General features: G+C 44.4%; 2 protein-coding genes across 2 annotated transcripts; one reads left to right on the top strand and one right to left on the bottom strand.

The window, feature by feature from the left end:
* Nucleotides 1–7,225: 7,225 nt before the first annotated feature.
* LOC144114880 (uncharacterized) lies at nt 7,226–21,400 on the bottom strand. Its single transcript, XM_077648884.1, has 8 exons — nt 19,445–21,400; nt 18,890–19,104; nt 14,434–14,508; nt 14,205–14,354; nt 12,702–12,827; nt 10,010–10,239; nt 8,121–8,280; nt 7,226–7,633 (listed from the first exon to the last, which is right to left on the bottom strand). Exons 2-8 carry the CDS (start codon nt 19,101–19,103, stop codon nt 7,260–7,262), a joined length of 1,329 nt encoding a protein of 442 aa, XP_077505010.1. The 5' UTR covers nt 19,104; nt 19,445–21,400; the 3' UTR covers nt 7,226–7,259.
* Nucleotides 21,401–22,121: 721 nt separating this feature from the next.
* Nucleotides 22,122–26,466, top strand: LOC144114879 (uncharacterized). Its single transcript, XM_077648883.1, has one exon. It carries the CDS (start codon nt 22,157–22,159, stop codon nt 24,242–24,244), a length of 2,088 nt encoding a protein of 695 aa, XP_077505009.1. The 5' UTR covers nt 22,122–22,156; the 3' UTR covers nt 24,245–26,466.
* The last annotated feature ends 1,091 nt before the right edge of the window (nt 26,467–27,557 follow it).

Here is a 27,557-nt window from a genome sequence, read left to right as displayed (position 1 = left end):
ATAATGTTTTAAAATTTTCCTGCGACCCCTAGTGTAAATTGTTTCCCAGATTTCTTTAAGGACTTAGGAAGTGCAAGTATAAAACTAATTATGAAACGGCCAACGCACAGAGATGCATAACAGCTGAAATGCAGGCTTATGTCTGTTATTTGAACTCTAATTGGGGTTAATAAGAGATAAAAGGTAATTTATCGCCACTTGAAATGCAAGTGAATTCCCTTGCTTCTTTTTTTTTACCGCCACTACAAAGCAATCATGCACTGTCTTCCACATTTCCGACGGCGGCAGCAGCACAAGTATGAAATTAACTGAACATGGGATTCTTAAGGAAATAAACCTCGTTCCATGGCTGCGGCGTATGTGATACTCTTCCTCAATGTAATGGAGAAATTTTCCAATCCCAGGTCTCAGAAGGATGTAAACACAGCAGTGTTCAAAACAGAAAAACTATGAATTCATTACATTAGGATATAAAAAAAACATGAAGCCGCTGCAGCACTAATAGGCCTGTCAGAATGTTTGCACCCTACAGGAATTTAAAATGCACTGTGCATTTCTAATGTTTTGGTATATTTGGATGAGATCATTGCCAACTTTCGCCGCGCTGTAGCTGCCAACAATTGTTTTGTTGTCAGAGTAAAAAATGGCACCAAGAGATTTATAGAGAGTTCGCCACAATCCATATTGTGTGCTTTAAAATATGCCTTTCGCTCGAAGAACGAGAATCGCAAGGAGTAGGTTGTTGACAGTGCCCGATCCCGGAATTGCGTTCGAATTGGGAGGATACTAATTTGCACAGGTAAAAGAAAGAATTTCTTTCTCGGACTAGTAATATGAATGCAATGAAAGGGTCTTGATTTAATTGCAAGAAGTGAACACGAGACTTGAGAAAATTACCAAACGCATGAGCCATATTTCAAGAACTGCGCTGGTTCCGCTCACACAATTTTACTGACACGCCCAACCTTTCAGGCGCAGCCAAGAAGTGCCTTTTCTAAAGCTTTTTAGACGTGTACTTGCTTTTCAGGTTTACATTGGCTGAAAAACACACCGACCACATCTGGGCCTTTTCTTACCTTCGGGAATTAAGGAAATATGTGATCTTGCTGTCTAGAATCTAGGATGAGAGAGCAGGCATAATTATAAAAAAGTGCATGTGAAAAACAAAATAAGAATTCTCCCTCCTTGAACATACTGCTGCCGATAACACCAGCAAGCACTAATCCGGAGTCATGTTCTTCAGCATGGTTTCTAGCGATATATATTTATTTCAATGAGCATATGTCATGTGCATATTAAGGTCTTATTTTTTCCCGGAACACGTTAACAGAAGAAGAAAAAAATAAACATGACTTTATTCATTGAAAACAAACGGGTCCAATCTCGAAACCAAAGGATTGTTGTTTTCCGCCGAAGTCGAATGACTGGAAATCTACAATTGGCAGTGTGGCTGTATGCTTGGTCTTGAACACGAACACGGTCTTGCCGTCGCGAAACTGAAACAAAGGCAAACAAAGCAAATCAAAAGCAGGTTATAAACCTCGGTGGGCAGAGCTTCTGCCACATGAACAGTATCTCTCACCAACGTCTGAATTTGCGCCAGCTCGAATTATATGCCACAGCTCGACGCGCCTCTTTTAACTCTAACGTGTGACCCCATATTGGACGCGCATACACATATGTCGCTTTGCTGCCTCGCAAAAATTGTTTTTTCTCTGATGGTGCCTGCAACCAGAGTTGTGTGTAACGCGTTAGAAGTATTTGATTACTTGTAACCAATTATAATTTCTTGTAAATTTGCAATTAATCAATTATGTTTTCAAACAGTAACGTTCCGGATATTTCAGTTACTTTTTTCTGTGAATGATTGCCGGCAATCACTTACTTTTTCTTTAAGTGTTAGTAACCAACGGCACAGTATTGAGAACCTCAATATGACGGCAAACACTGGTGCTAGCGGGGATGTGGGATGTTTCCTTCGTGAAAGAGCAAGAACGAACTGGCTGCGGAGGAGCATCGTGAAAGATCATGTCCCTACCACAGCCGGGTGACCACCGTCCTCTACGACAATTCTCGCCCCAGGAAGTATCACGTGCACACTCTGTAGGCACGCCCCGTCCTGTCACATGGCACCGCAACTTCCCTCCCACTAAACCGAACTCGGCGGCTTCTTACAATTTTTTCTTAAAGTTGTTAATTTTGAAGAGGAGTTGTTTTTTGAAGTTGTCTTCTCTAGTACAACTTCAAAAAACAACTCGTCTTGAAAATTAACTTGTAAAAAAATTGGAGGGGCACTGAAGCTCCTCCTTAAGGGTATGACGCGATAGCGTTAAGGGGGCGTTAATTCTCATGTGTGCGGGATTAGTCATTCTCGACTTAACATTCATAGATCCCTGGGAATGCGCATCCCACTCGCGGCGCAGGGATTGCAGCGGTTAAGTGATGCAGCACTGCCCTGATTTGGCAGGTGCTTCCACCGGTGGCGCTTTTGCGACGCGGGCCGGTCTTTCTGAGCAACCTCTCGCGACCTATCATTAATTTAACTGCCATCTGCCGCGGTTGTCGTGGGTTGGTTCACAATCCAGTGGGCAGGTGGAGATAACACGACAAGGTCACGTGACCTAGGTGGCCAATTTAGGTTGCTTCTCCGGTGATTTTTCGCTCACAGCGCCGACGGTGATGACGCCAGATTTCCTGCGGAACCGGAGCTTTAACGGTATCGCGTTACCAAACTGAGCAATTAGTTTCAGTAGTTCATTGAAGTCTCAGTAAATATGTGCTATGGCAATAACCGTTCGAAGGCAAATAACGCAACAATAATCAATTAATTTTCTGTAGTTTTTCAGTTACTATTTTGTGGCTGTAATTGACCACTGTAATTATTAATATCTCAGGTGGAGTAACGGTAATCGCCATCGGTTGCTTATTTTCTGTAATGTGTACAAGACTACCTACGACTAGCACCAAAAACTTCTAAATGTTTGCTTATACTGAGTTCGTAATACCGGTCTTGAGTATGCAAACATTGTTTAGTTCCCACAATCAGTTACTAACAAACACCATGTGCCTGGAGAGGTTTCAACGAAAAGTAGTAAGGTTCAACCATGACAAATACAAATATTCTGATTCTTTTACCAACCTTGCAGGCTTCTGTAATCATCATCTAAGGCGAGGAAAGATTGCCTTAAGTTTTTATTCTAGTTGCTACACAATATTTACATCATAAACCCGCTAAAATATGTGTCTCTTTCAAAGTCATGGCAAACAGAGCCTAAACACGAGCATACCCTGAACGAATACACATGTCGTACCGACGCCTTCAAGAATTATTTTCAGCTTTAGTCATTCGCAAATTGAACCAACTGGATTCATACATCACCAGGTCAAGTTCCCTTTTTAACCTCAAGGCAATGGAATGTGTCCCAAAGCGGTAACCCGGTGATCGTCGTCCATCCTTCCAGCCGGTAGTGCAACCTGTTCACGTTCCATCCCCATATGGCCTTTTCTTTTTGTTTTCGTGCATGTGGGTGTGCTGCTCGAAGTGGCTCTTTTTTATTTTTGTTGTCTTATTCATAGATACAGGCGTAAAATATAATACCTGCAGGACTAATTGCTACCATCAACCACCATTATTACATTATCAGTTTACGATTGTTTTCCCACGCAGGGTTTTGAGTTTGATGTTATTGAATGTTAACCTGCTAATTAGTTTGTTATAGTTCTTGGCTAGATTATTGCTAATATATAATTATGATGCATTTTTGGTTATTCTCAACTCAAAGTAGGACTCAGTATCGACTTGTGAGGGCCTCATAATTATACTAGCAGTATTGAAAATAAAAAAAAAATAATGTAATTTAGATGTCTGACGGTTCTCACTGCTCCTGTTTGCAGATACATTTCGAGCGACGGAACGCAAAGCAGTGATCAGGGAGACTACAGCGATTGTCTAGCACCGCCATACAGAAATACACACATTCAACGAACGCACACAGCGCTATGAGCAGCTGAACGCGGGGCATACATTTGCTCGAAGTGGCCTTGTGAGACACCGTCTTAACTCCCCTCCCCCTCCCCCAGCCATCGCCTTTCATACCTTCACCATTTTAAAATGCGACTTCCTCCACAGCTAGCAGACAAATGGCCTTCATCATGACGGACATCACATATGTGTAGGACGAGAGCACGCACCCCATGTACAGGGGGAACTCACAACGCTCCTCGTGTGGCTATATTTTGGATTTCTCTAATCTTTAAATTCAGGTGCAACGAGGCACTGTTGTATGAATTTTCTCAGTGATGACTAATCACTAGCACGAAAAAGTTCATCTTCATCATTTCTGTCACTTCTTACTGCGACAAGAAGGCCTTGTTTTCGATGTCGCCTTGGTTATTCCCTAAATGCCATGTAGTGAAAGGTCAAGCCGGATTTGTAGCGGACGTAGCGCATGTCCTCGATGTGTGTGTCTTATTCTTTATTGTCCGCGTCTTCCCATTCTCCAGAGAAGGCTCTGCCAATGGACATTCCATATCCACGCCATTTACAAACTCCGCCGCACATCATCGCAGCCGTAAGGGCAAAAACTCTCCCTAACAGCTCGAAAGATAATTGCACCGTACGAGGTATAATATCATGCATGCACCATTGTATTGTGGCTCAAGATAGCGTTTTGTTTTGATGTCCCAGGCGCATAATTCTGTCTTTTTGAAAATGCGTTTGGGGATTTTCCGGACGGTGCTAAATGATAACAGCGCATTCATATCTATCAATGCAGGTCTCCATCATTCTGAGCGGGCATGTACCTATCTCTATCGTTGCGAGCAGTCAGAGTACAAGTCGAAAATTACAGCCTTTGCATTGCCTAATACTTTTAAATGTCCAGGAAAGAAAATAACAACTCTGTTCACGCCTTTCACTGACTCCTTTCGGAGCACGACGGAACGTTCACAGAAAGCGCCAGCCATCGCTGATGAGCACGCGTATACATCCTGTCGCGTTTCGTTAAACTTCGTCGCATGTTCGGAATAAAACGGCGCCTTGAAGAGGCATCCAAAAAAGCGGCGTCTTGAAGTCCGCGGCAAGCGTTCCCACCTGGCAATCGTCCACGGGTACCGTGGGACTGTCCTTCGCGAAGCTCATCTGCGCCTCGTTGCGGCCCGGGAAGCGAAGAGCGCGTGCGTGGTCTTTGGTACGCTGGCTGTACCAGGCGTTCACGTTGTTGCACACGAAGGTAAAGTTCTGGTACGCGCCGGTGCTCAGGAGACTGAGGAAGCGCAGCTGCACGTCCCCCACGGTTCAGTAGCGCAGCCGGAAGCCGCCCTTCAGGCTGCTGAACCACGAGGACGCGTTGCTGGCAGCGGAGGCGGACTCTGGCTTCTCCCACCAGCGCGCCTTGGTAACATGGAGGAGACATTGCAATCATACGCGCTGCCTTCAGAGACTCTGATAAGTTGTCCGTGCAACGTTAGCCGCTGAAGTATTGTCGTTTTTTTTCAACTATCGCCATTTAGCTGGCATCACTCGGGCTTCGCTTCCCTCTGCAGGCAGGGGGCCTATTATTTTTTATTCCCTTTGTTTTGCTCAACAGATTCTTTGTACATACAGGGCGATTTTATTAACCATTGGATGTGTATATATATATATATATATATATATATATATATATATATATATATATATATATATATATATATATATATATATATATATATTAGCAGACAAGTTAAAGGAAATGAGGGGCCCGTTTGACAAATTTATGAAGGGAGCCAACAGTCACCGAGACCAACGTGCATAGGGGAACGTTAATTTTTTTTTTTTTTCTTAATGTGTTATGCTTATCAGTGGGATAATAATACTTAGATTAATAAATCGCTCAAAGAAAACTACTTATAAAGCAGCAGAAAAAACAACCATGCCGCCGGTGGGATCCGAACCCACGACCTCCGAATATCGCGTCCGGTGCTCTTACCAACTGAGCTACGGCGACGGCTGTCCAATCTGCTGCTCTCGTGGGTATTTATGTTTACTGGGTGTAAGCGAGTCTTGAGAGTGTTCACCAGCGCCACCCTCGACCATAGCGGCGGACGTAGCACGTCCTGTAATACCGCGAGCGTGACGTAGAACGTCATCTAACGGCGAGGGCGGAAACTGTGCGAGAGCCCTCTTATGCTACCTATGGCATCAAGACTGCCAGAACCGAGACCCTCGTTAAGCTATTAGCAGACAAGTTAAAGGAAATGAGGGGCCCGTTTGACAAATTTATGAAGGGAGCCAACAGTCACCGAGACCAAGGTGCAGAGGGGAACGTTAATTTTTTTTTTGTTTTTTTTAATGTGTTATGCTTATCAGTGGGATAATAATACTTAGATTAATAAATCGCTCAAAGAAAACTACTTATAAAGCAGCAGAAAAAACAACCATGCCGCCGGTGGGATCCGAACCCACGACCTCCGAATATCGCGTCCGGTGCTCTTACCAACTGAGCTACGGCGACGGCTGTCCAATCTGCTGCTCTCGTGGGTATTTATGTTTACTGGGTGTAAGCGAGTCTTGAGAGTGTTCACCAGCGCCACCCTCGACCATAGCGGCGGACGTAGCACGTCCTGTAATACCGCGAGCGTGACGTGAACACTCTGGCGCGAATATCGGCCCTTCATTGGCATTTAGGCAAATCGCAACTCTTTCCAAGCATGGCCCAACATTCCCGCCAAGATTGGGCCGATGTTCAGCCAATCTGAATGCCAAGAATGGCCCAAACATCACTGCCAATATAGGGCCCAATATGGCTCCAGTATGGCCGAATAGTGGCTCCAATATGGCCGAATAGTGGCTCCAATATGGCCGAATAGTGGCTCCAATATGGCCGAATAGTGGCTCCAATATGGCCGAATAGTGGCCCCAATATGGCCGAATAGTGGCCTTTCGGATACCGGCATATCTTGGCTACCTCTAGGCATTTCCATTATTTTCCGAGACCAGTGCAGAATTATCGCATGCATTTAGAGGTCCCGTCCGTGGCTTTCAATACCGTGCGACTTCTAGCTGTATATATATGCAATTGGTTCGAACTCCCATTAAAATTTCAAAACTGCATGCAGTATTTTCATTGCATATGTATTTTGATTTGCAAACAATATTTCATGCACATTTTTTACTTAATGTCCAGCAGCTACCAAATGAAACAAGCAAACAGGAATTTCAGAAAAATGTTTTTTATTTCTCATGTGCCCGTGGGGCAATAACCCATGTGGCAAGGGTGCTACGTGGGGTGGCTGGGCGTGACGAGGAGGCTGTGGGGGGGGCAGGGGAAGGGGCAGAGCTTGGGTGGAGGGTGGCTGGGCGTGAGGAGGAGGCTGTGGGGGGGGGGGGCAGAGCTTGGGTGGACCCCTGAGGGGGACAGGATGGCCATGCCTGGAGGGGTTGCAGGGCAGGAGGCTGAGGGCGCGCCTGGGCAGGGTGCTGACCCAGCACAGGGGTTAGCAGGTGGCGCTTGAGCGTGAGACTCAGGAGGCTCTAAAGTTTGGGCATAGCGCCTCTTTCGGCCGCCCCCTCGGTCGCACGCACCGGGCAGCCACCTGCCAATAAAACCCTGTGCTGCCAGGATGTCGACACCCTGCCTCTCGCAGATGGCATCTGTGCAAGGTGAGTGTGCATTAAGACCAAGAAATGCAACTTTTAAAACGATACACTTCCTGCAAGCATATGGAAATCCAAGTTCATGATTTGACACAGAAAAACCACACGTTACTGACACGCAAGGTATCCCAACAAACAACACAAGTACTGTACAGTAGTGAAATGCAAAAAAAATGAGCTATCATGAAGGCACTGCAGTCAACGTCAAAGTGGCCATTGCAGGGAAGTTCATGACAACGGATTACAATATGACAAATGGAAATGATTGGTTTGATTGAGGGCATCTGCTGCTTCTTTATGGAGTTTTATGACTAAGACCCCCAAACTAATCACATAAACACAGCAACAGAATATTCATCAGCTGTTATAAAAAATTACAGTAAGATACAGCAAGAAAATAGCTTGGAAAAACTTGTACATGTTTAAAAGCAGGAATCTCAATATTTCTAAATTAAAAGCTACAGCAATTCAAAATCAGGTATACCTGTTGCCACCCTGCACAGCTTTGTGCCAACGAATGGCCGTTTTCCTTTCCTCCCCCGCAGGCTGAATAGTCTCTGTACAGCCACCCCCATCACAGCACCCATGACATTCGCCGCCACCTCCTTTAAATTGTTTCCGCCTAGGCGGAGAAGCTGCTTCTTCTGAAAGGAAAAATTTGCAGTTGCCCAACGGTTATTTCACATGAAAAATCACATTCTATAACCACTTAACTTGTAGAACGCAATAGCAAAGACAACGGTATGACTTCGAAAGTAATCGTAGTATACCTGCTACAACACAGCAGCAATTATAGTGTTTTTTTACACCTCATGTGAAACACTTCTTACATTTTGACCACCGTAACAGCATCAAGAAGTTCAATATTAAATTGTTTAGCACTCGTAAGGGAATACTCCACGGTGATTCATGTCTTATGCATCACTACAGGGAAAATATACAACTAAAATTAGCATCTATGGTTCTTGAAACTGTCCTGGTTGGAGTGGAGTACTGCACTTCAATTAATGAAAGGCATAAAAAGCAATAGCCAGGCAAAAGACTGATCAAAGCTGTCTCCTTAATTGGAAAACAACGAATAATGTAAAAAATTAGCTCCGAAACAGCACTCCCAGTCAATCGTCTCAAACCAATAATTAAAATAATTTGTGTGCCACCTTAACTCAGCCAAACTTTGTGAACAAAATACATACCAAAAAATAGACTTAACATTACACTACACTAGCTTCATGAGGCTCAATACTTTGATGGAATGTGCCACAAATAGTATAGTAGAGCATAACATAGTCCTGTGATTAAATAAATCAAGACAGCCTTAAAATATCTCTTGAAAGCATTGTTAGCAGCACAGATACAGTACTCTGTAATTCAAACTTCAAGGTAACAGAGATTTTCGTCTGAATCATCAGAGTTGCACCCTCATATATCCAAGCAGGTAAACCTTGCCTTAGTACCCCATCAGTATCAGTGAAGAACTCGCTCATGTGGCCAAGAATGTGCTATATGTCAATGACAGCATATAATTACTAATCAAAATGTTAATTACTCTTGTTAATTCTCGCCCTGTTTCCTTCGCACCTTTTCCATCAGCTGAAATTGTGCTATATACCCCGATACAGCTGTGCTGTCCGTGTTAATTTCTTTCCCTTGTACCATCTTGTGTGCTTTGTTGCAGAGGTCATGAACCCTATAGTTGGTGCTTTTAAACGAATATGCCATGTGAACTACAAGCACTGAACTAGTAGGAAGCTAATGACAACAGGCCTGACCTACCACTAGCTGCCGTGAAAGCGGCAATGGGGATTAATTGCATAGTGCCTGCAGTCCGCTTATAGCCAAGGATCTTGATAAGGAGCACACGGCTGCGCTTGGGAGCTTATAAAGTGCATTAAATAGGGTCTATTTTGAAGAAACGTTCAATCCGATTTTAGAAGGAACAGAAACAATGCATTCCTTTCGAATGTAGAAGAAGCAAAAACAATTAAGGCACTTATTTCGAATAAAAAAGAAACAAATGTTAATTCTGTACGAGAGTTTGGATTTTTCACTGTAATACAGGAATTAGACTTAGTATAAAGTAATCTATGCAACTGTCATGTTCGGTATAAGTGGGCGCGACTGTTTCCGGAATTTTCAGTTGTAATAAAACAGACTATTAACAATGTCACAGTAACCCTACTATGTGCGGACTTTTCAAAATTCATCCATTCCCACTATATTAGCTGAAAACTTATACAAGAACAGCATGATTATGGCTTAGGCATGGCAAGCATCTACTTCTGGGGCTCAGATTTTTCAATAAATATCTCAACTATATACATTAAGCACCCAACAGACTACCGTAATAAAACATTGAATGAAAAATTAAATTACCAGGGCAGCTGCTACTCTGTCATCTCTGACAGCAGCTTCTGCCGCCTCAAAATCTTCAATACTGAAGGCTGGCAGCTGAGGGCACAGTGGCGGGAGGGAGCTCACAGGAGGAGACGGCGACCGTGTCCTCGGCTCTTGCCGAGCTTGCTCCAGCCGGCTCACCCTCTGCAGGATTTCCCGCTGCTGCTGCCGTATTTCTAGCAGCAGCCGCAGCACCTTGAGCATTGTCGCTGAAACGAGCAAGGTTTCCAGTGAGGGCAGGCTTTCACAGCAGATGTATATATTTACACCTCTAGGACGCAATATGAGCAATATACTGCATTTACACGCTTGCAAGTCGACCTATTGTTTTCAAATTTGAAAATCCGAAATGCGGGTGTTGGCTTGCAATCGAAAATCAGAGCATGGCACCATAAATAAAGGGGAGACAAACTAGCATCAGGGATGATGCGGTAAATGAAATTTTATGTTTGCTCCACAGCTCTGCCCAGAATTTTCTGCATGGTTCTTGAGAACGATTTTTCGTTTTCCTTTCTACTTTTAGCTGTATGCTCAGCACTCTTGGGAGTGTTGATAGTTGATGAAAGGGGCACTGTTCCAATTGCAGTGGAACTGCCACTCAGAACAGCAACGCTTGCAGGGAGTGCCGGTACCTGATGAAAACCTAAAAACAGCGCCATAAAGACAGACTAGAAGATGGGCGAGCGCTGTTTTTGGTTCTTCACTGATGCACCAGCTCACTCTGTTGTTGGTTCTTCTGCAGCTGACAAAAGAGCTGATGCCACGCACACAGTTTCTCTGTGGCTGTTTGATGCATGTAATGTCTCCTGGCTACATATTTTACCAGTTTGTAATGCGGTGCTTCATCAATTGTGCTCAGGGCCAAGTAATGGCGCGTTCACACTTGGTGGACATTCGGCAGAGAGAACGAGCGGAATCCGCTGCCGCGGCAGAGATTGCGCCGAAATACCAAGCGGTAAGCCTGATCGGTCCAGGACCGAATTCTGCCACCGGAAAAAAATCCGCCGAATCCCGTCAGCCAATAGGAAGGAGAGTACGAAGTTCGGCAACAAACATGGCGACGCCCTTCGGTGCGGGACGCCTCGTTTGGGACTGAATTCGTCGCTGTTACTGCCTGTTTGAGCGCGTTCAATGCCCATAAAAGCGCCAGCGCTCTCTCGCTTTGTCTCATCTCACCCATAAAAAAAGTGTGAGTGATAAATGTGTTCTTTTTTTATTTTAGGTGACGATCCTTTCCTTTTTTAAAAAGGCTTGAGAGTAACCACCAGATGGCGCCACTAGGCTAATCTTATGTATTTAAAAGCGACAATGCTAGAAATGGCGTAACGTCTGGCAAAATAGCTGCATTTAGCGTAAGTAAGCGTGCATACAGTTATTGTACGTAGACAGCATGGATTAACCTCTTGCCATATCTGTGTACGCCTTGAGCAGACGACACACAGACGATGAGCGCAGACGAGGTGGTTGGGAAGTGTGAACGATGCAGCTTTTTCGGTGGCAGAGGATTTCGCTTGCTCTCTCCGCCGAGTGTCCAAGAGTGAATGCCCCTTAAGCATTCGGTGCTTCTTCACGAATATGTTCAAGATGGCTGTCATCCTTCAGAGAACAACTGCGCACCTGGCCGCAAGTTTGACATATCAGGACGGGTAATGCAAATGTGGTGGATGCCTCGAGGGAACATATTTGTGGCTGTTCTACACGATGTCATGGTGAGGTTGTTTGTGAAGTGCGAGATTCTGCAGGATGATGAACTGCTGTGGAAGATTTCACTGGACGTCAGAACAATTAACACCCTGTGGGACTGCAGCATCGATGATGGTAATGTAAACCAACACTGGGCGTCAACATGCTCTGCATTAAGCTACTAAATTGCCATTGATTCCACCACAAGGCACAGCTGCTCTATCCCTTGCAGATCTATATATCAAAAATGCACCATGCACTGACAATGCCTTAGTTAAAAATAGCTGCTCTGAATACTGTTCCTTCTATGTACCACCAGTTTTCTATTCAGCTTGGTTGCCATTTTGATTGCCGTCACATCATGGCAAGGATGGAAACAGCCATAAGTGTATTCTTCCATTGTGACAACAGCTGCCAGTGGTAGTGAGAAAGCACAGCAGGCTGGGCACATAAAAAATATATGCACAAAAACTAGAGAAACTGTATAGAGTACAGTGACCACTTTGCAGTCCTGAGCCACAATCTGTAATGTTTGTTTTATTTCTATTGGTCCGTCTTTAAAAGGTTGTGGCTTTCTAGTGGCATAGGCCAAGGGAAACAACAATAACAGAACCAAAACCGCAATCCAGAACCAAAAAAAGAAATTAAAGGAAACAAACTGCTACTCGCCGGGAAAACACACTGCAACTAGTTAGTAGGAATGAGATAGAGCTGTGGAAGTGTCAAGTAGCAAATTTTATCACCGCTTAGGTTCAGTACTTCTATTAAGAATTACTTGCAGCAGGCATATTTATACAAACAGTGGTCATTTTCAAAGCACACGTTTTGAAATATCCACCAACTAGGTCTCCTTTAAGGCAAAACAGAACTTCTACCAAGGCCTGTTTAGGCTCATACTTCAAAAAAATAGATTCTCATCCTATCCTCTCACTGCATTCTCGTCTTTTCAGGCTCTTCATATACAAGTAAAGAAAGCGAAAAGCCTTACGATCGCTAGTTGCTTCCTCCACATCCTCAAGGTCACCTGCAGTGGAGGCCGAACCAGCCGGGCAGCCCGCAGTGCAATTTGCAGCAGCTGGTGTGGCCGCCTCCATTGAGTGGCTGCTAAGCAGGGCTGAAGTTGGACACGAACATGAAGCATTAGTGTTGATGCAGGAAGAACGGAAAAATTACTCAGTATAACACAGGTAATGCTACACAGATAATGCCAAAATGCTACATCAGCACTTCTGCTGAAAGGATACATATATATACACCGTAACTGCCTCGTACAGAATTAGCATTAAGCATTTATGAGCTCCCATTCATTAAGACCATGCTTGTTCAGGGTGTCATCTCATTCTACCAGATTTAGTAATTTAAACTGCTCCTTTATTCTGGCGGACCCTCAAAAACACAAAAAGCCTTAACGAAGCTGTATGCTGCCCCAGCTGGTATCATGCTGCAAATTTTAAAGCACAAGAACAACTCGAATGAGAGAACCGCAGAGTTGAGTTGTATGCTACAGGTGGGATTAGCCTTGCTTATTCTGCTGGCAATTGATTACATTCTGATGAATTACAATTTTAAAATTCTCTCCTGCCTTTGGCAGTTACATTGTGCAAGTCAATGCTGACTATGACTTCACAGGTGGGCTGTTAATGAAAAATGTTTATAAACCCAGTTGTGAGCAGCGTTTGTCCCATCCAGTCCTCTTGTCCCTGTCTTCTGTGCACTTTTAAATTTTCAGTACAAAAACTATATTCTACCTTCCATCCTTTGCTTGAAAACAATGAAATGCTAAACTTCATGACTCAATTTTTACAGTACCTCACTACTATTGCTCTTCTCGGCAAACCTATCGTTGCAATGTTTTTTTAGGTGCCTTTTAAAATTGCCAGTCTCGCCAATGTAGACACTGTCACATTCGGAACACGGGACGCCGTAAACAACGCCCGGGTACATTTTTCTCAGAAAGAACGTCTGACATCAATCACCGCATGCTTCGGTCTTCTGAGGGTACAGCGCATGCCTACACAGGTGTGACTGGTGATTTTAAAGGCACCAAAAAGAACATTGTAACAACGATAAAAACCAAGAAGTGATCTCTAAAGCTACCACCTAACACTGTATCAACTGGCCATGACATCGTCTAAGGATAGGGCACACGTGTTGACAACTGAAAGAATCTGTTCCGTTGCCTTCACCTCAAATTGTTCTTCAGCCCTTGAAAATAACTTCTCCCTCTTGAAAGGTTTTCAAGGACTCGCATGGACTCTGTGGTAAAGGGGTTTTTGCTATGCAGGAAAGCAGACTTAATGCAGTTTTGCAACAGGGTCTTAATTGAGCTCAAATTCATGAGTCACCCATATGCATTTTTTGCGATCAATAAAAAGCAGGCACGGCTAGAGGGTGGGTGTCCCCCCTTTCTCCTATGTGATATTACCATAAATTCACTAAGCCATAACTGAAACAATGCAAATCTAAAGGCTAAACACAGATAAAGGCTTACAGGGTGGTGATATCAGCCGGGGTGGCGATGGCAGCTGGGGTGGTGGCGACGGGAGCCGGGGTGGTGGCGATGGCAGCCGGGGTGGTGGCGATGGCAGCCGGGGTGGTGGCGATGGCAGCCGGACGTCAGGCCCATCCGGACCTTCATTGCCTAAAACAGAAAAATGCGTGCATATTTTGAATATGCATTAATTTTACTAATGTTTAAAAATTTAGGATTTTCCACTTACCAGAAATTGCAGAGCTTTCCACTGCAGAGCTCATCTCATATTTCTTAGCTTTTTTCTCTGCATTCTTGTATGATCCTGCAAAAGGTTAGAGATCAAACACCCAACTCAAGTGCAGTCCACACTAAAATTGCTGCTTCACATGAAAATAAGGCAAACATTTAATGCAACAATTCCTGGATATTACTTTTAATGCAATAATTCCTGGCTATTGCAAACACAAACACTTTACAGTAGGCATCTTGAAGCAGCCTGTGGGCTATGAAAGGAAATGTAGGGAAGGGATGTAGATTATCATGTGACCTTGGTGGCCAAGCACACAGCCTCTGTGGTAGCATCAGTGGCCTTTGCTGCATATGTGGTTTATTTCCTGCTAGGCTGGAAGGTGGTAAACGATAATGCAACTATATTGAATTATGAAACCAGCCAGGCACCAAAATTCTAGAATACAGACCTTATAAGTTTTTCCTGTGATTAGCTTCTAGCTTGCGCTGAAAGAACTTTTAACAACGGACTACTTTGTCGTGGAGGCATTCTGTGCAGTGGCCCTGAATGTGGGCAGTTTCACTGCGGTACCGTCGATGCCAAGAGGCACTGCTTATACAGGGTGGCCAGTTTTTCTAGCACAATAGCCCCACCATCCTTCAACAAATCTGTAGTTACCGCGTCCTACGCAGCTGCTTTCCCCTTTTTCATAGCTTCTAAAGCTTTCTTAACCTCGGTCTTCGTTACTGGCAGAACGTTTGATTGCTCTTCTCTACTGCCAATCTCATTGTCCTCACTACTCTGAATAATGTATAGGTCAGTATAGAACTGCTCTGCTACTTTGACAAACTTGTCCATATTAGTAATGACATTGCCCCCTTAATTGTCCCTAAGCGCCTATATATCTGATCTCTGCCTACGCCTAATCTTCTTGTCACTGCTTCCAGGCTGCCACAGTTCTTTAAGAATGCTCGATTTTCTCCATATTATACTTCCTTATGTCGTATACTTTACGCCTGTTGATCAGCTTTGATAGCTCTGCCAGTTCTATCTTGTCTGTTGGGTTGGAGGCTTTCACACTTTCTCATGTCTTAATCAAATCTTTCATCTGCTTGGATAGTTTACTGGTAAAGAACTTCTTCCCTGCACTCCTCCCCCTGAACTACTTCTTCACTGCACTCGGTAATATCTCTGAAATTTTATTGTTCACTGCGTCTACACTGAGGTTGTCTTCCTCGGTTAAAGCTGAATATGTGTTCTGTAGCGAAATCCTGAATTATTCTACCTCCCCTCTTACCGCTAATTTGTTGATGGACTTCTTTACTAGTCTTTTCCGTTCCCTCTTCAAGTCCAGACTAATTTGAGACCTTACCAATCTGTGGTCACTGCATCACACCTTTCTGATTACTTCCACATGCTGCACAATGCCAGGGTTAGAACACAGTTTGAAGTCAATTTTATTTTTAGTCTCCTCGTTAGGGCTTTTCGATGTCCACTTTCGGCTCTTCCGTTTTCTGAAGAAAGTATTCATGATTCTCAAGTTATTGCGTTCAGCGAACTCAATACCTACCTTCTGCTAATCCTAGTGCCAATGCCATATTCATCTACTGCCTGGTCTCCAGCCTGCTTTTTGCCAACATTGGCACTGAAGCCTCCCATTAGTACAGAATACTGCATTTTTACTTTCCCCATTGCCAATTCTACATTTCACAGAAGCTTTCCACTGCCTGGTCATTATGACTACATGCAGGCGATTAGGCCTGTGGGAAGACAGCTAGCCGTTCTCATGTGGGCTCTGCAAGAAACAGGCAAGCGTTGGCAAGGCTGACATTCAGTTGATCTACTTAAATTAGGGCATGAGGCAGGCACTTGTGTGTGTTGAAAGCTCCCGCAACGCACACTGGTGACACACTAAGCTATCTGTGTATAAAAGACAAAATCTGTGTTAATTTTTTGTAAGGCTTTTAATGACTGATCACCAACCACGTGCAGTAATTTTGGTTTCAAAGCTGCCCCTGTCTTGTGCGCCCAATGCTTTTGCTTACTTAAAACTAACAGGTACATGCGCATGCATCGACCGACACCACAGCTTGTTGGTGCGCACTTTCAAATGATGCGGTAGACATCAGTGTATACACAGATCACTGCGTATTATTCGCCTAAAACCGCTAAATAATTTATACAGTTGACTCCCGATATTTTTAAGCCGCTTAATTGGAATTTCCAGTTAATTAGAAGTGAAGCATATTTTGGTCCCGTCAGTTTAGCATATAACCCTACAGAAGAAATCACTCGATAATTGAACATTATTATATAGACTGGGTTCCTGATAACTGCACTGTCATGGTGCAGCAAATGTTGCAATGCAGAGAGACATCCTCCTGTTTGTATGATTTCTCTGTGCTGCTTGCTGGCAGCAGAAAAATTTCATAATGATATCAGCAGCTCTTCTATCTCATTACTTTCAAGCAATTCGTGGAACAGCGTTACAAATATATATTGTCACAGCAAAAGTGATGCAAGAAAGTACCAGTGGAGCCTTCAAGTGACAAAGCAAACCACCCGATTCTGTACACCTATCTTTCTTCGACTAGTTCACAGTGCCACTGCAATGTGGAGTCAAATTTCATGCACATTAGCAAAACATTGTAGTAGATAAGCTTGTTAGCATGAAATCCATTTGCAACAAAGGTCGATGACTGCCATAAAAATGGAACGGCTAAAACAGACATTTTGGGGTTTCCTTCGTTACAGCAAGGTTCAACTGAATATTTTTAAACACCAGCAATTATTCGCCAATTATAAGGCTCTGATTTCCAAATTCAAGAGCGCACACTGCCGCTCTTGAAGGCCTTCGAAATCACCACCAAGTTTCGTGCTGCTTCACTGTCTCAATACATTATACATGGCCCGCATGTCGCATTCAGTGCCCATCGGTTGCCAGGCGGCCATGCTGTGCTGAACCACTGCCAGACTGCCTCTAGCTTACCGCTGCCTCTGTTTGCTCACACAGAGTTGATTCCCGTCCATCCGCAGCTTCACTATGGTTTTGTGCATTATCCTCAGTGGCTCCAATCATAGCGACAGGTACAGGCACAAGAAGAAGCAGACTAACATGAACTTAGCACAAGAACTCCAAGATCCCAGAGCACAAAGAGCTGCAGGTTGTGGCTGGCTCGGACTAAGCAAGACAATTTGGACCCCAAGAGTCTCAATTTACAAGAGTACAGAGTGCACTTTGTGACAGATAAGAGGTTTGGGTCGTGAACTTAATGTCTGCAAAGCTATGGTGAGCAAGGACTACACCCTGAAGAAGTGAATGTTTTTGTTTCGAGTGAAGCCATCTGACTTGTTTGACAACCCAAACACAGACTGGGCCCTGCGTCGCTGCATATACCTTGGCTACAGCACTAGGCAAAGTGGTTCATCACCACGGCCACAGCCAGCAACAACGGCAGAAAGGACAGCATGCTGAGGCCGAGCTTTAGGTATCGTAGACTCGTTGCAGACAGGATCCTCGACCAGCAGCTCGTGAAATATTTTTGTACCTCCAATGATTTGAGGTTTCCATTCTTTCTAATGTCACAAAGCTGGAAGAGTAAACTAGATAGTTCACGATCCCTGTGGGTCACTTCAGACCACATCATCATCTATCATTGCATCGTAACCCGGCCACACTATGTATGCATGCATATTGTCGCACATTTCCACCTTTTTTGTGCAGCGCACATGCACCGATCCAGCAAGTTCAAAGTAATAGCCTGCATTGAATAGCCAATTCCCCTGTGGAGGCAGCATGACGCCTGAAAGGATAAGGAAATAATCCAAAGCATCTAAAAAGCAGTCAGGCCACGCAAGGCGGACGGTCTGGGATCGAGTGGTTTGGCGGCATGGCCGCCAGCGCTTGATAGGAGCAGAAGTCACGTCACGAGCAAGCCATATATTGACTCAATTGCTGCTGCAGCTAACTGTGCAGCAACTAGTGTTCATCTCCTGAGTCGTAGACAATTGGTTTGAAAGTCATTGAAATGCCCATGTGATAGAGATATCTTTTCAATCACGAGCGATAAACTTGGACAAGAACAAAGCACAGTCAGTCCTAAATGTTTTCAAACCTGTAGAGTCCAGTGACCTGGAAAACTGGATATCACCATAAAACAAGGCATTGCAGTGTTTGAGATCACATGCGAATTTGGACTGGCAATCGCTTTTGATGCAGATGAAGCAATGATATCAGCTCACAAATGCATGTGTGCATCATTCATTAGCCTCCGAGTTTTGAAAAGATTAGTCACTTGACAGGCTAGCAAAAGGCGCCCGTGTGCTGTGAAGTGTTGGCGCACGTTAAAGCCGGTTAAAAAATCCGGGACCCTCCAATACAGCGCCCGTCACAGCCCATGCGTCGCTTCGGGATGCTAGACACCACAATTCACAATTGCACACATAGCGTTATCCCGGCAATAAAACCACTTACTGCATGTTGTGACGACAGCGACTGGGCAGCGGAACCACTCGCACCCTGGGGCGGATGGGTCCGCCTCCTCTCGAGCGAGGCGGATTACCTCCGCGGCTCGCCTTTTCGGCCAGTGGCAATGCTGCCAGTCGTGGGACAGCCACCCGACAGGGACGACAGCCAAGCTGTCGTCCTCCATCGGGAACTTCACTACCGCAAACGGTTTTGGTGGCATGCTGCAAGGAGTAAAGCGATGCAAACAAAGATTAGTGCGTAAACTGATTTTTCACAAGCTCGCTCGCCCTATTCTCATGTTCCTCTCGCACGAAGGTCTCGCGACACATCTCAGAAGCAATACAACACAGCGTTAAGAAAATAAGTGCATGAAAAAGGCATACAATTGAAGGTGCACATGTCGGTCCGAACCCATGTGGCAAGCTAGCCTCCCACATGACTATAAAATAGTACAATTACAGAACAGGGCAACAAATGACGCCTCTCCCCTTATTGCTACTCATGACAGTAGGCTCATGAGGAAACAAAAGAAGCTACTAACAAAAAAGCGTAAATACTTACGCAAGTGGCGGGCTTGAAGATCACGGGAAAACACGATGTATACACAGCGACGACCGAACAAAGAAAGAGATGGCATCCGTCGGAGCGGTCGGACGGGCAGCAAGGGTTGCCAGATAGCTCCAAGCACAGGTAGCCAAGCTGGCCTCCGTAGTAGCCCAAATAAAGCCAAAAAACTTTGTTTTTGCATGGAAAACTCCTTAGCCATATTAAACTATTTTTCGCAAGTATATCTACATAATACTATTAGAAGTAGCGCAAGGCTTGCCTGCAAGCGAGTTCATGATTAAGCAAATGTGGTGTTTATCATAAACGTCGTGTTTTATTTTTTTCTCAAAGCATAGCAGTATCGGGAAAATAACAACACGCAAAAAACATCGCACAATAAACTCACTCAGTAATGATATGCATTCAGCAATGCATATAGGTACAGCTCACGACATTTTCACTAAACACAATAAAATAAATACACTACAATAAATTCCAAGACAAACTCTAGTACAGAGGTTGCGGCTAGACAAGATATAGCACAATAGACGGAAGTAGTCTAGAGAGGGATCTCAGGCATCGTGACCTGATTCGAAGGGGAAAAGTTTGGCCCATACATGGTCAGTGACCTTCAAATTCATCAGTATCATGCCTGACCATGGAGACGAACTTTCGTCGAGCCCTAGCATATATGTGTTCCCATTGATGTCTGAGCTGGCATTATCTTTGTTGTCCCTACCGTCATCAAACGCAGCCACCGAACAAATGTTCAGCCAGGTCTCGTTCACTATAAAACCTACCTGCGAAATAGAATGTAGATCTATAACAAGACTTTGCAAGCGCTCCTCCATGTACGTGAAGTTTGGTATGGCCGGGAATGGAGGCTGCTAGGATTTTAAACCGGCCAAGAATTTTTGTCCCGTCTCAGCCCTAAGACTTAGCTGAGCATTTGTTTGACGGCTGCGTTTGATGACGGCAGTGACAACAAAGAGAGTGCCAGCTCAGACATCAATGGGAAAGTCCGTCTGGAGGCATGATATACTGATGAATTTGAAAGTCACTGACCATGTCCAGGTTACGATAGACGTTTCTGAACCCATACGTACGGCTCATCATCTCGACATGCGCGGTCATGTGACCTTCAACTTCATCAGCGGGAACGTCTATCGGCTTTCCAACATTTTTTGCATTTATCACGCAGAACCGGGTATTGTCTGACAGATCGTCAACTTTCGTTTGAGCACGCGATTGTCAGATTCGATTGCATAAATTGACTTTGTTGCTACGAAATCACCGAATGGACAATAGACAAAACCGATGGAGTTCGGGTCGGCGCCGGTCACTCAGAAGCTTTAGGTTCGCAGTAATGCCTCTTCAGCTCACATTTAATGCAGGAAAAAAAAGAAGAAACGCTGCGGCACCTATCCAGCAGGAAACGTTTGTCAGAGATGCTGATCAGGGGAAGATATTTCGGGGCTGTCTAGAAAAAACCCTACCGCATGCCCTGAAATGTAACATATGTGCTGCTCCCATTCGGTGTTGTCGTTCTGCGTAGCTGCACGCAACTCAGCGTTTTCGCAAAAGAATTGGCGTAGTTACCGTACGGTAGAGCTAAAGCTCGCCGGACAGGGGCCGGGGTCTTCCACCGAAGCCCTTGTTCATTCGCTCAAATTAATTTCACCGATTACAAATCCAACAAAAGGCAAATTTTGATCATCGGTGTATATTTCCATATGTATTCTTTCTGCGTAGCAGCGTTCTCTACTTTTCAATGCACCGATTAAAGCGGCCTTCCAGTATAGCCAATTTATTCACAATTAATCGCAAGGCAGGTGCTATGCTGAGCCAACTTGACGCACACAAGCCGTTAGGTGTATGCGGGAAGATAAGATGTCTAGCACGGCCGCCATCACCTCGGACTATATTACGAATAATCAGCGGCGTCACATGAGGCCGGCGTACGTTTCTCCGTACTCATGCTGCCGTTTTGGAGTACCTGTGCTTCATTGGAAAGCCTGACGTAAAGGATTCTAGTACATTATATGAAAAGCAGTCAATGTGGGGGTAGCCCACGCACTTTAGGACCACGCTAGAACCACGCATTTTGTGCCTTGAGTTTTGTGTAAAGGCTGTTGGGCTGATGCCCCGTCTGTCCCGAGGCCCACACAATATTTCACGACAAGTTTTCTACCAGCTATCAGCGCTTAAATAGAGAAAATAGCCTCGATCTGCATCGATCACTGGCACAAAGCCGAGAAAGGCTGTAAACAAATCACAAAAAAATATAAATTACAGACAGTGACTACATTTGCTCCGGCAACTACAGTAGAGTGTAGCTCTCACTGGAGTGGATGGATGAGCGAGTCAAGGAGGCTATATGACCTGAACAGTTATTAGCGAGTGGTGGTAAATATGGAGGTGCGGCACGACCGTATTTTAGACGCATTCTACTAAGACGTGCCGCTGCGGCCACTTATTTTCTCCGTGAATTAAAAATAAAAACAACTCAACTATTTTTTTTATTTACTAAAAATAGTGACCTAATATAATACCGAATAATTCGCAACCGGAGGTCTTTTTTATGCACAGTGTTAACGCCTTTTTGTGATGTTTGTGCTTTTGTGCGCTGCGAGTATCTTCATTGTTAGGCCTCTTTTCGTTTTTAACTGTAGTTCTGAGCGGTTAGGTTTGTTGATTGTTCGTCACTCTGATCTTTAGCGCTCCGTCATGAGCATGGAGACGGAGGTCATGAGCAAGTGGCGGAGGTACCGTATCATCGAAAAAGAGTACAGGGAACTTTTAGGAGAGCTCGGTATCCGACGGCCACCGTCTACGCATCTGAAATCCTCCGGAAGCAAGAGAACGGGCGGCGAAGCGGCCTTGGACGTCGTCAGCGCCCCTCCACTCCCGCTACCGTCCGGAGCAAGCAAACGGCCGAATAGCGAAGCCTACGCAAGCGGCGCTTGCGCTAGTGGCAGCGGACGAGCTACTTCGTCGCTACCTGCAGACCCGTCGATGCCATCTGTTCAGAGCGAGCTCAACGAGCAGGCTTATGTGTCCGAGAGTTGCGCTGAAAGCCTTTCTAGCGAGCATACCGCTACCTCGTGCGACTCACGCGATGAGACCTCGTCCACGAACAGCCTTACTGCTGAGAACGTGGAAATGGGCCAGCCTCGTGAGGAGTCTCCTGAGCTTTGTTATCGCCATCTCTCGACAGCGCAGGAGTTAGCTAGCATAGCTAGCAAGCACAATTTGACGCACGCCTGCATCAACGATTTGCTGGACTTCTGCCGTCGGCGTGGGATTGTAGAGCTCCCGAAAGATGCAAGGACCATCATGCAGACGGAGCGGAAAGCTAATTTAGAACACGGCGACTCGTTTGTGCATTTTGGCCTTGCTGAGGGAATTCAGCATGCTGTTGGCCAAGGACCAGCGCCTGAGAATGTCGAGCTGCACGCAAATATTGATGGGCTGCCTCTGCATAGGAGTAGCCAGACTGCACTCTGGCCAATTCTGTGCAGAGTAATTAACATCAAGAAATCTGAACCATTTATGGTCAGTGCGTACTGCGGTGCAGGGAAACCTCCGTGCCTCCAGGAATACCTCAGGCCTTTCATTGATGAAGTGCGCAACCTTAGTTGCAACGGACTGATGGTGAAAGGGGTGCACGTCAATGTGTGCTTAAAAGCCGTGATCTGTGACGCTCCAGCAAGGAGTTTCGTGAAGGCAATCACTGGCCACACAGGCTATCATGCCTGTGAACGTTGCAGCCAAAAAGGGCACTATCTGGAAAACAGGATGACTTTCCCTGACCTGCATGCACCACAGCGAACAGACTCCTCTTTTCGTTCGCAAGAGGATCGGCGCCATCACACTGGTGTTTCACCATTTACATCTCTGAACGTAGATATGGTGAAATGCTTTCCTACAGAGTATATGCATTTAGTCTGTTTGGGGGTTATGCGGCGGCTCCTTAGGAATTGGATATGCAAGGGGCACGCTGCCAGGCTGAGCCGGGCTGACAGGAGTGCACTCAACGACAAGCTGCGAGAAGCAGCAACTGCATTTCCAAAGTACTTTCAGAGGAAACCAAGGGGCACCGAAGAACTCGACAGATGGAAGGCCACAGAGTTCAGGACTTTTTTACTATACCTGGGGCCTGTTCTCCTGAAATCCATCCTGCCTGATGAGCTTTATAAGCATTTTTTATATTTGCATGTATCTGTTAGGGTACTTGCCTCTCCTCAGCATCACAGAGACCTCAACCAGTTTGCTCACGACCTGCTGCGGTACTTTGTGCAAGAATTTGGCAGACTGTACGGACAAAAACAACTCGTGTACAATGTGCACACCCTTGCACACTTGGCAGAGCAATGCCTGGAGCATGGCACTGTCGATGAGTTCAGTGCATTTCCATTTGAAAGTTACCTAGGAAAGGTAAAGAAGAGACTGCGGACGACAAATAAGCCTCTGGCGCAACTCAGCCGACGAATGTCAGAGGTGAGGGCGTGCACACCGCTCTCTACAGGACAAGTGGGTGGTGACGTGAAAGTCGGTGACTGCTTTCTGGTGGATAACTGCGCTGTAGTCATTGTTGATCTCCTGGGGTGCAATGCCAAAGCTGGCATCTTGCCAAATGGCAGAGAGTTTTTTAGAGTCCCAATTGACTCTTCAAGGATGGACGTGCGTCGCTACAGTGCTCTTGGTCAAGAAACCAAAATCTGGCCCATTTCGTACATCAAGAATAAAGTTCGATGTATAAAGCTTCAGTACAAGAGGGGGCATGTCGTTTTCCCTTTGCTTCACCTTCAGTGAGGCTTTACATTTCTGTGGTGCCTGAAGGATTATGTGCCTCTATTAAGATAGCTGCAGATTGCAGCATCTTGCTTGAAGTGTTAATTGGTGCTGAAGACAGCAACTTCTACATCACCATCCTTTGCATGGTTTGGATTTGGTTGTATGGGGCTTAACATCCCATAGCGACTCAGGCTATGACAGACGCCATAGTTGAGGGGTCCAGAAATTTCGACCGCCATGCAGTTCTTTAACATGCACTGACATCGCACTGTACAAAGGCCTCTATAGTATTCAATGCTCATCAAAATGTGACTGCTGCAGCCCGGATGGAATCTGAATCTTTCAAGTCGGCAGCCAAGCACCATAACCACTGAGCCACCGTTGCATACTAGATCTGCATTGAAGCACTTGGAATTTCATCTTTTGGGGAACATCAACTTTGAAGCTATAATGGCCCTCTTCAGGGCCACCCAAATTTACTGGCAGGATCGTTGCTGCGCCTCCAGAAACTCCAGAACCCTCTTGTTCCCGTGAGCGCCTGCCTGTTTAATGAGTAGTAACAGTCAATCAGCATTATATAATCGTGTCATTCATGCTCCTGTTATTACCCCTATTTATGTAACCCCCCCCTCACACAATACTCCATGCTTGGAGCCTGTGAGGCAACGTGAATAAATAAATAATAAATAAATAAATAAAAAAGTATACTCTCAACTTGTTAGTATATAACAGACTGCAGAGTAGTGGGCAAAGAAAGATATTGAGAATGCAAGGCTGAATTAACACGCATTTATGTTAAATGTTAGGTAAGACTAGTGCATGCAGCTTAACTGCTTGTAAGTGATGCATTACTGACATGATTACAAAAAAGATAATATGGAAATTTAACTTGACAAACCTAGAGTTCAAACATCATAGGAGAGAAGGGATGCTCACTCACCTCTGGAAGTCACTTCATGGCACGGAAAGTTGTTGCATCGAATAATAAGTTTGAAATGACCTGCTTCTAAGCAGTGCACCACTTCTTAGTGTCCACCAGCAAAAACGGATTTCTGTCACTATGTAGTGAAGTGGCATCTGCTGTGATAAGCGCCCTTAATTGTTTGTGTCCCCTGCAGCTCTTTTCTCATGCCACCTAATTTCGGGCTGCTAAGATGAGCCTATAAAACTGCACACTTAACTTTCGTAAATGCAGTTTCACCCATGTTGTAAATATGCTGAGGATGAAGTGCATCAACACTTGGTACGAGCCACACCAGAAAGTAGATCTGTTTCTAGGAAGGAGCTCCCTTCAAACACTTGTTTCAATGCAGTCTTTGAATTACGTCACTTAATTAGCACGAGACACATCATATTTTCAGCACTTTAATTTAACATGACTATATATTGCTTTAAAAAGAAATTGAATAATCTAGCTGTGTAACCATATATATGTCTGCTCATGACATGAGGCTTGGGCTATTTATACTGAATAAAAGTACCATACAGCATCAGGTTTGTAGCAAAAAATTCGAAGCTGCTGCTACTTTAAGGGATGCCAAGGACAAATCTGATGGATTACTGCTGTCTGAAAACAAAAAAGATACTTACACATCATAACGCTTTAAAAGGGAAGTTGCAAAAATTTAGATACATTTGCTGTCATCATTAGAGATTTTTGCAAGAAAAGTGTAGTTAAAAAAGACTGGTTCTTTCACTGGATCTGTGGTGATGCGCCATTCAATTATAAATGGTAGTTAGCAGTTTTTTTTGCTATTGTTATGAATTGAGAGAGGACAAAAATTTAAAATTATGATTTTATCTGCAAGAACTAACAACACAGAAAGCAAGAGCCTTGGAATCGATTATAAGAAAGCAATAGGTTGAAGTCATATCCTCCATGCCCCTTTAAAGCTGGTGCTTCTGCCGTACGTGTTGTTTTCATTTCGCCAAAAGGAGGCACACAGAGGTGCCATATTCTTCTTTGTCCTTAATGACTGAACTGGATCCACCGTTTGTGGGCATAAAAGGGGCCAAGTGTGTTTCCAGTCCAGCCCTTTACATGCATTTTATGCAGTGGTAAACTGGCTGCATGGTGGCTGGTCGACAATTAATGGTTTGTTAGTTGTCAAACTCCTGGCAATAGTCTTATAAGCCTGAGAATAATTTCCATTTACACTTATAGCTTGATTAGAGTTGCAGTCTAGGCAAGTTGGTAGACAATCACACTTCTTCGAAACATGAAAAAAAAAACTTGCACATAAAGCCTACTCACAGTTAACTGGTTATTGCAACGAGAAACTTGGTGAAGAAGAAACCGAGTATGTGAAACACTTGGCTTTGCAGCCAAGCATTACAAAAAAAGATAAATACATAAGAATAGAAGAAAAGTTACTTTGATCTCACTCGCTTAATGCATGAGCAGTCAAGGAATTTCTGAATCTGAGAGTGCAGTGGGAATTAAGGGGCTTTTATGCTTGTGCTGCCTCCTTTTGAGACATGAAATGCCTTAGCTCTTTCATGAACTTTGTTTGTGCTTAAAGATGAGTTATTGTTCCTGAGAGCACTCGCATAGCAATTTTTCATTCATCAAATTTTTTCTGGGCTCATTAATCCTAGGGTTGAAAGATCAGGCTTTTAGGTTTCTTCTTTGATAGCATTTTTGCTGCAGTAAAAACTGAGAGTGCACTTCCTTCTGCATACAGGTATGCCTATACCGTCATTTTTTTCACACTGCAAAAAGTTAGAGAGCTCATTGTGTATTTTCTACCATTTATCTTGAGAACGCAGGAAATGGCTATGTGTTGTTGGAGTTAATGTGGTAGTGTAACTTGCTTTTACACCACAATTTCTTGGTCGTGAGATGATCGACGGTCCTATGGACACCCGTTCAGGTTATTGAGATTACTTGAACTATTGCAACAGGAAACGATAGGTTATGCTACTAGCTCATGTCATTAATAATACATATTGTTTTGCTTTCTCCTTGATCTTTTTATCCCCTCACCCCTTTCCCCGGCCCCTGGTTAACCTATCTTCCTTTCCTCCTCCTCGTCCTCCTCGATTTGCTTTGCATATTTGTTGTAGTTCTTTTCCAGAAAATTGAAAACGTCAGGGGTACGTTTCTTTATTCAAACATGTGCAGCCTTCATACCTGCCTAACACGTACCATCCCGATCTAATTTAGGCGCTGGTCATTGAAAAAAACAAAAACAGTACCAGCATCCCAATACAACAACAATCCATTTATTATTTGATTATGTTCCAATGATTGCAACATTCCATGAACGAGAATTTAGTAAAGAGAAGAGGGGCACAAAAGACAAGCCAAAATAAGACTGAAGAAAAGTTT

The sequence above is a fragment of the Amblyomma americanum genome, chromosome 1, assembly GCF_052857255.1.
Source record: "Amblyomma americanum isolate KBUSLIRL-KWMA chromosome 1, ASM5285725v1, whole genome shotgun sequence".
Classification (NCBI taxonomy): Eukaryota; Metazoa; Arthropoda; class Arachnida; order Ixodida; family Ixodidae; genus Amblyomma; species Amblyomma americanum.
The sequence above is the reverse complement of the archived record's forward strand: the minus strand, read 5'-3'. Positions and strand labels throughout refer to the sequence as shown.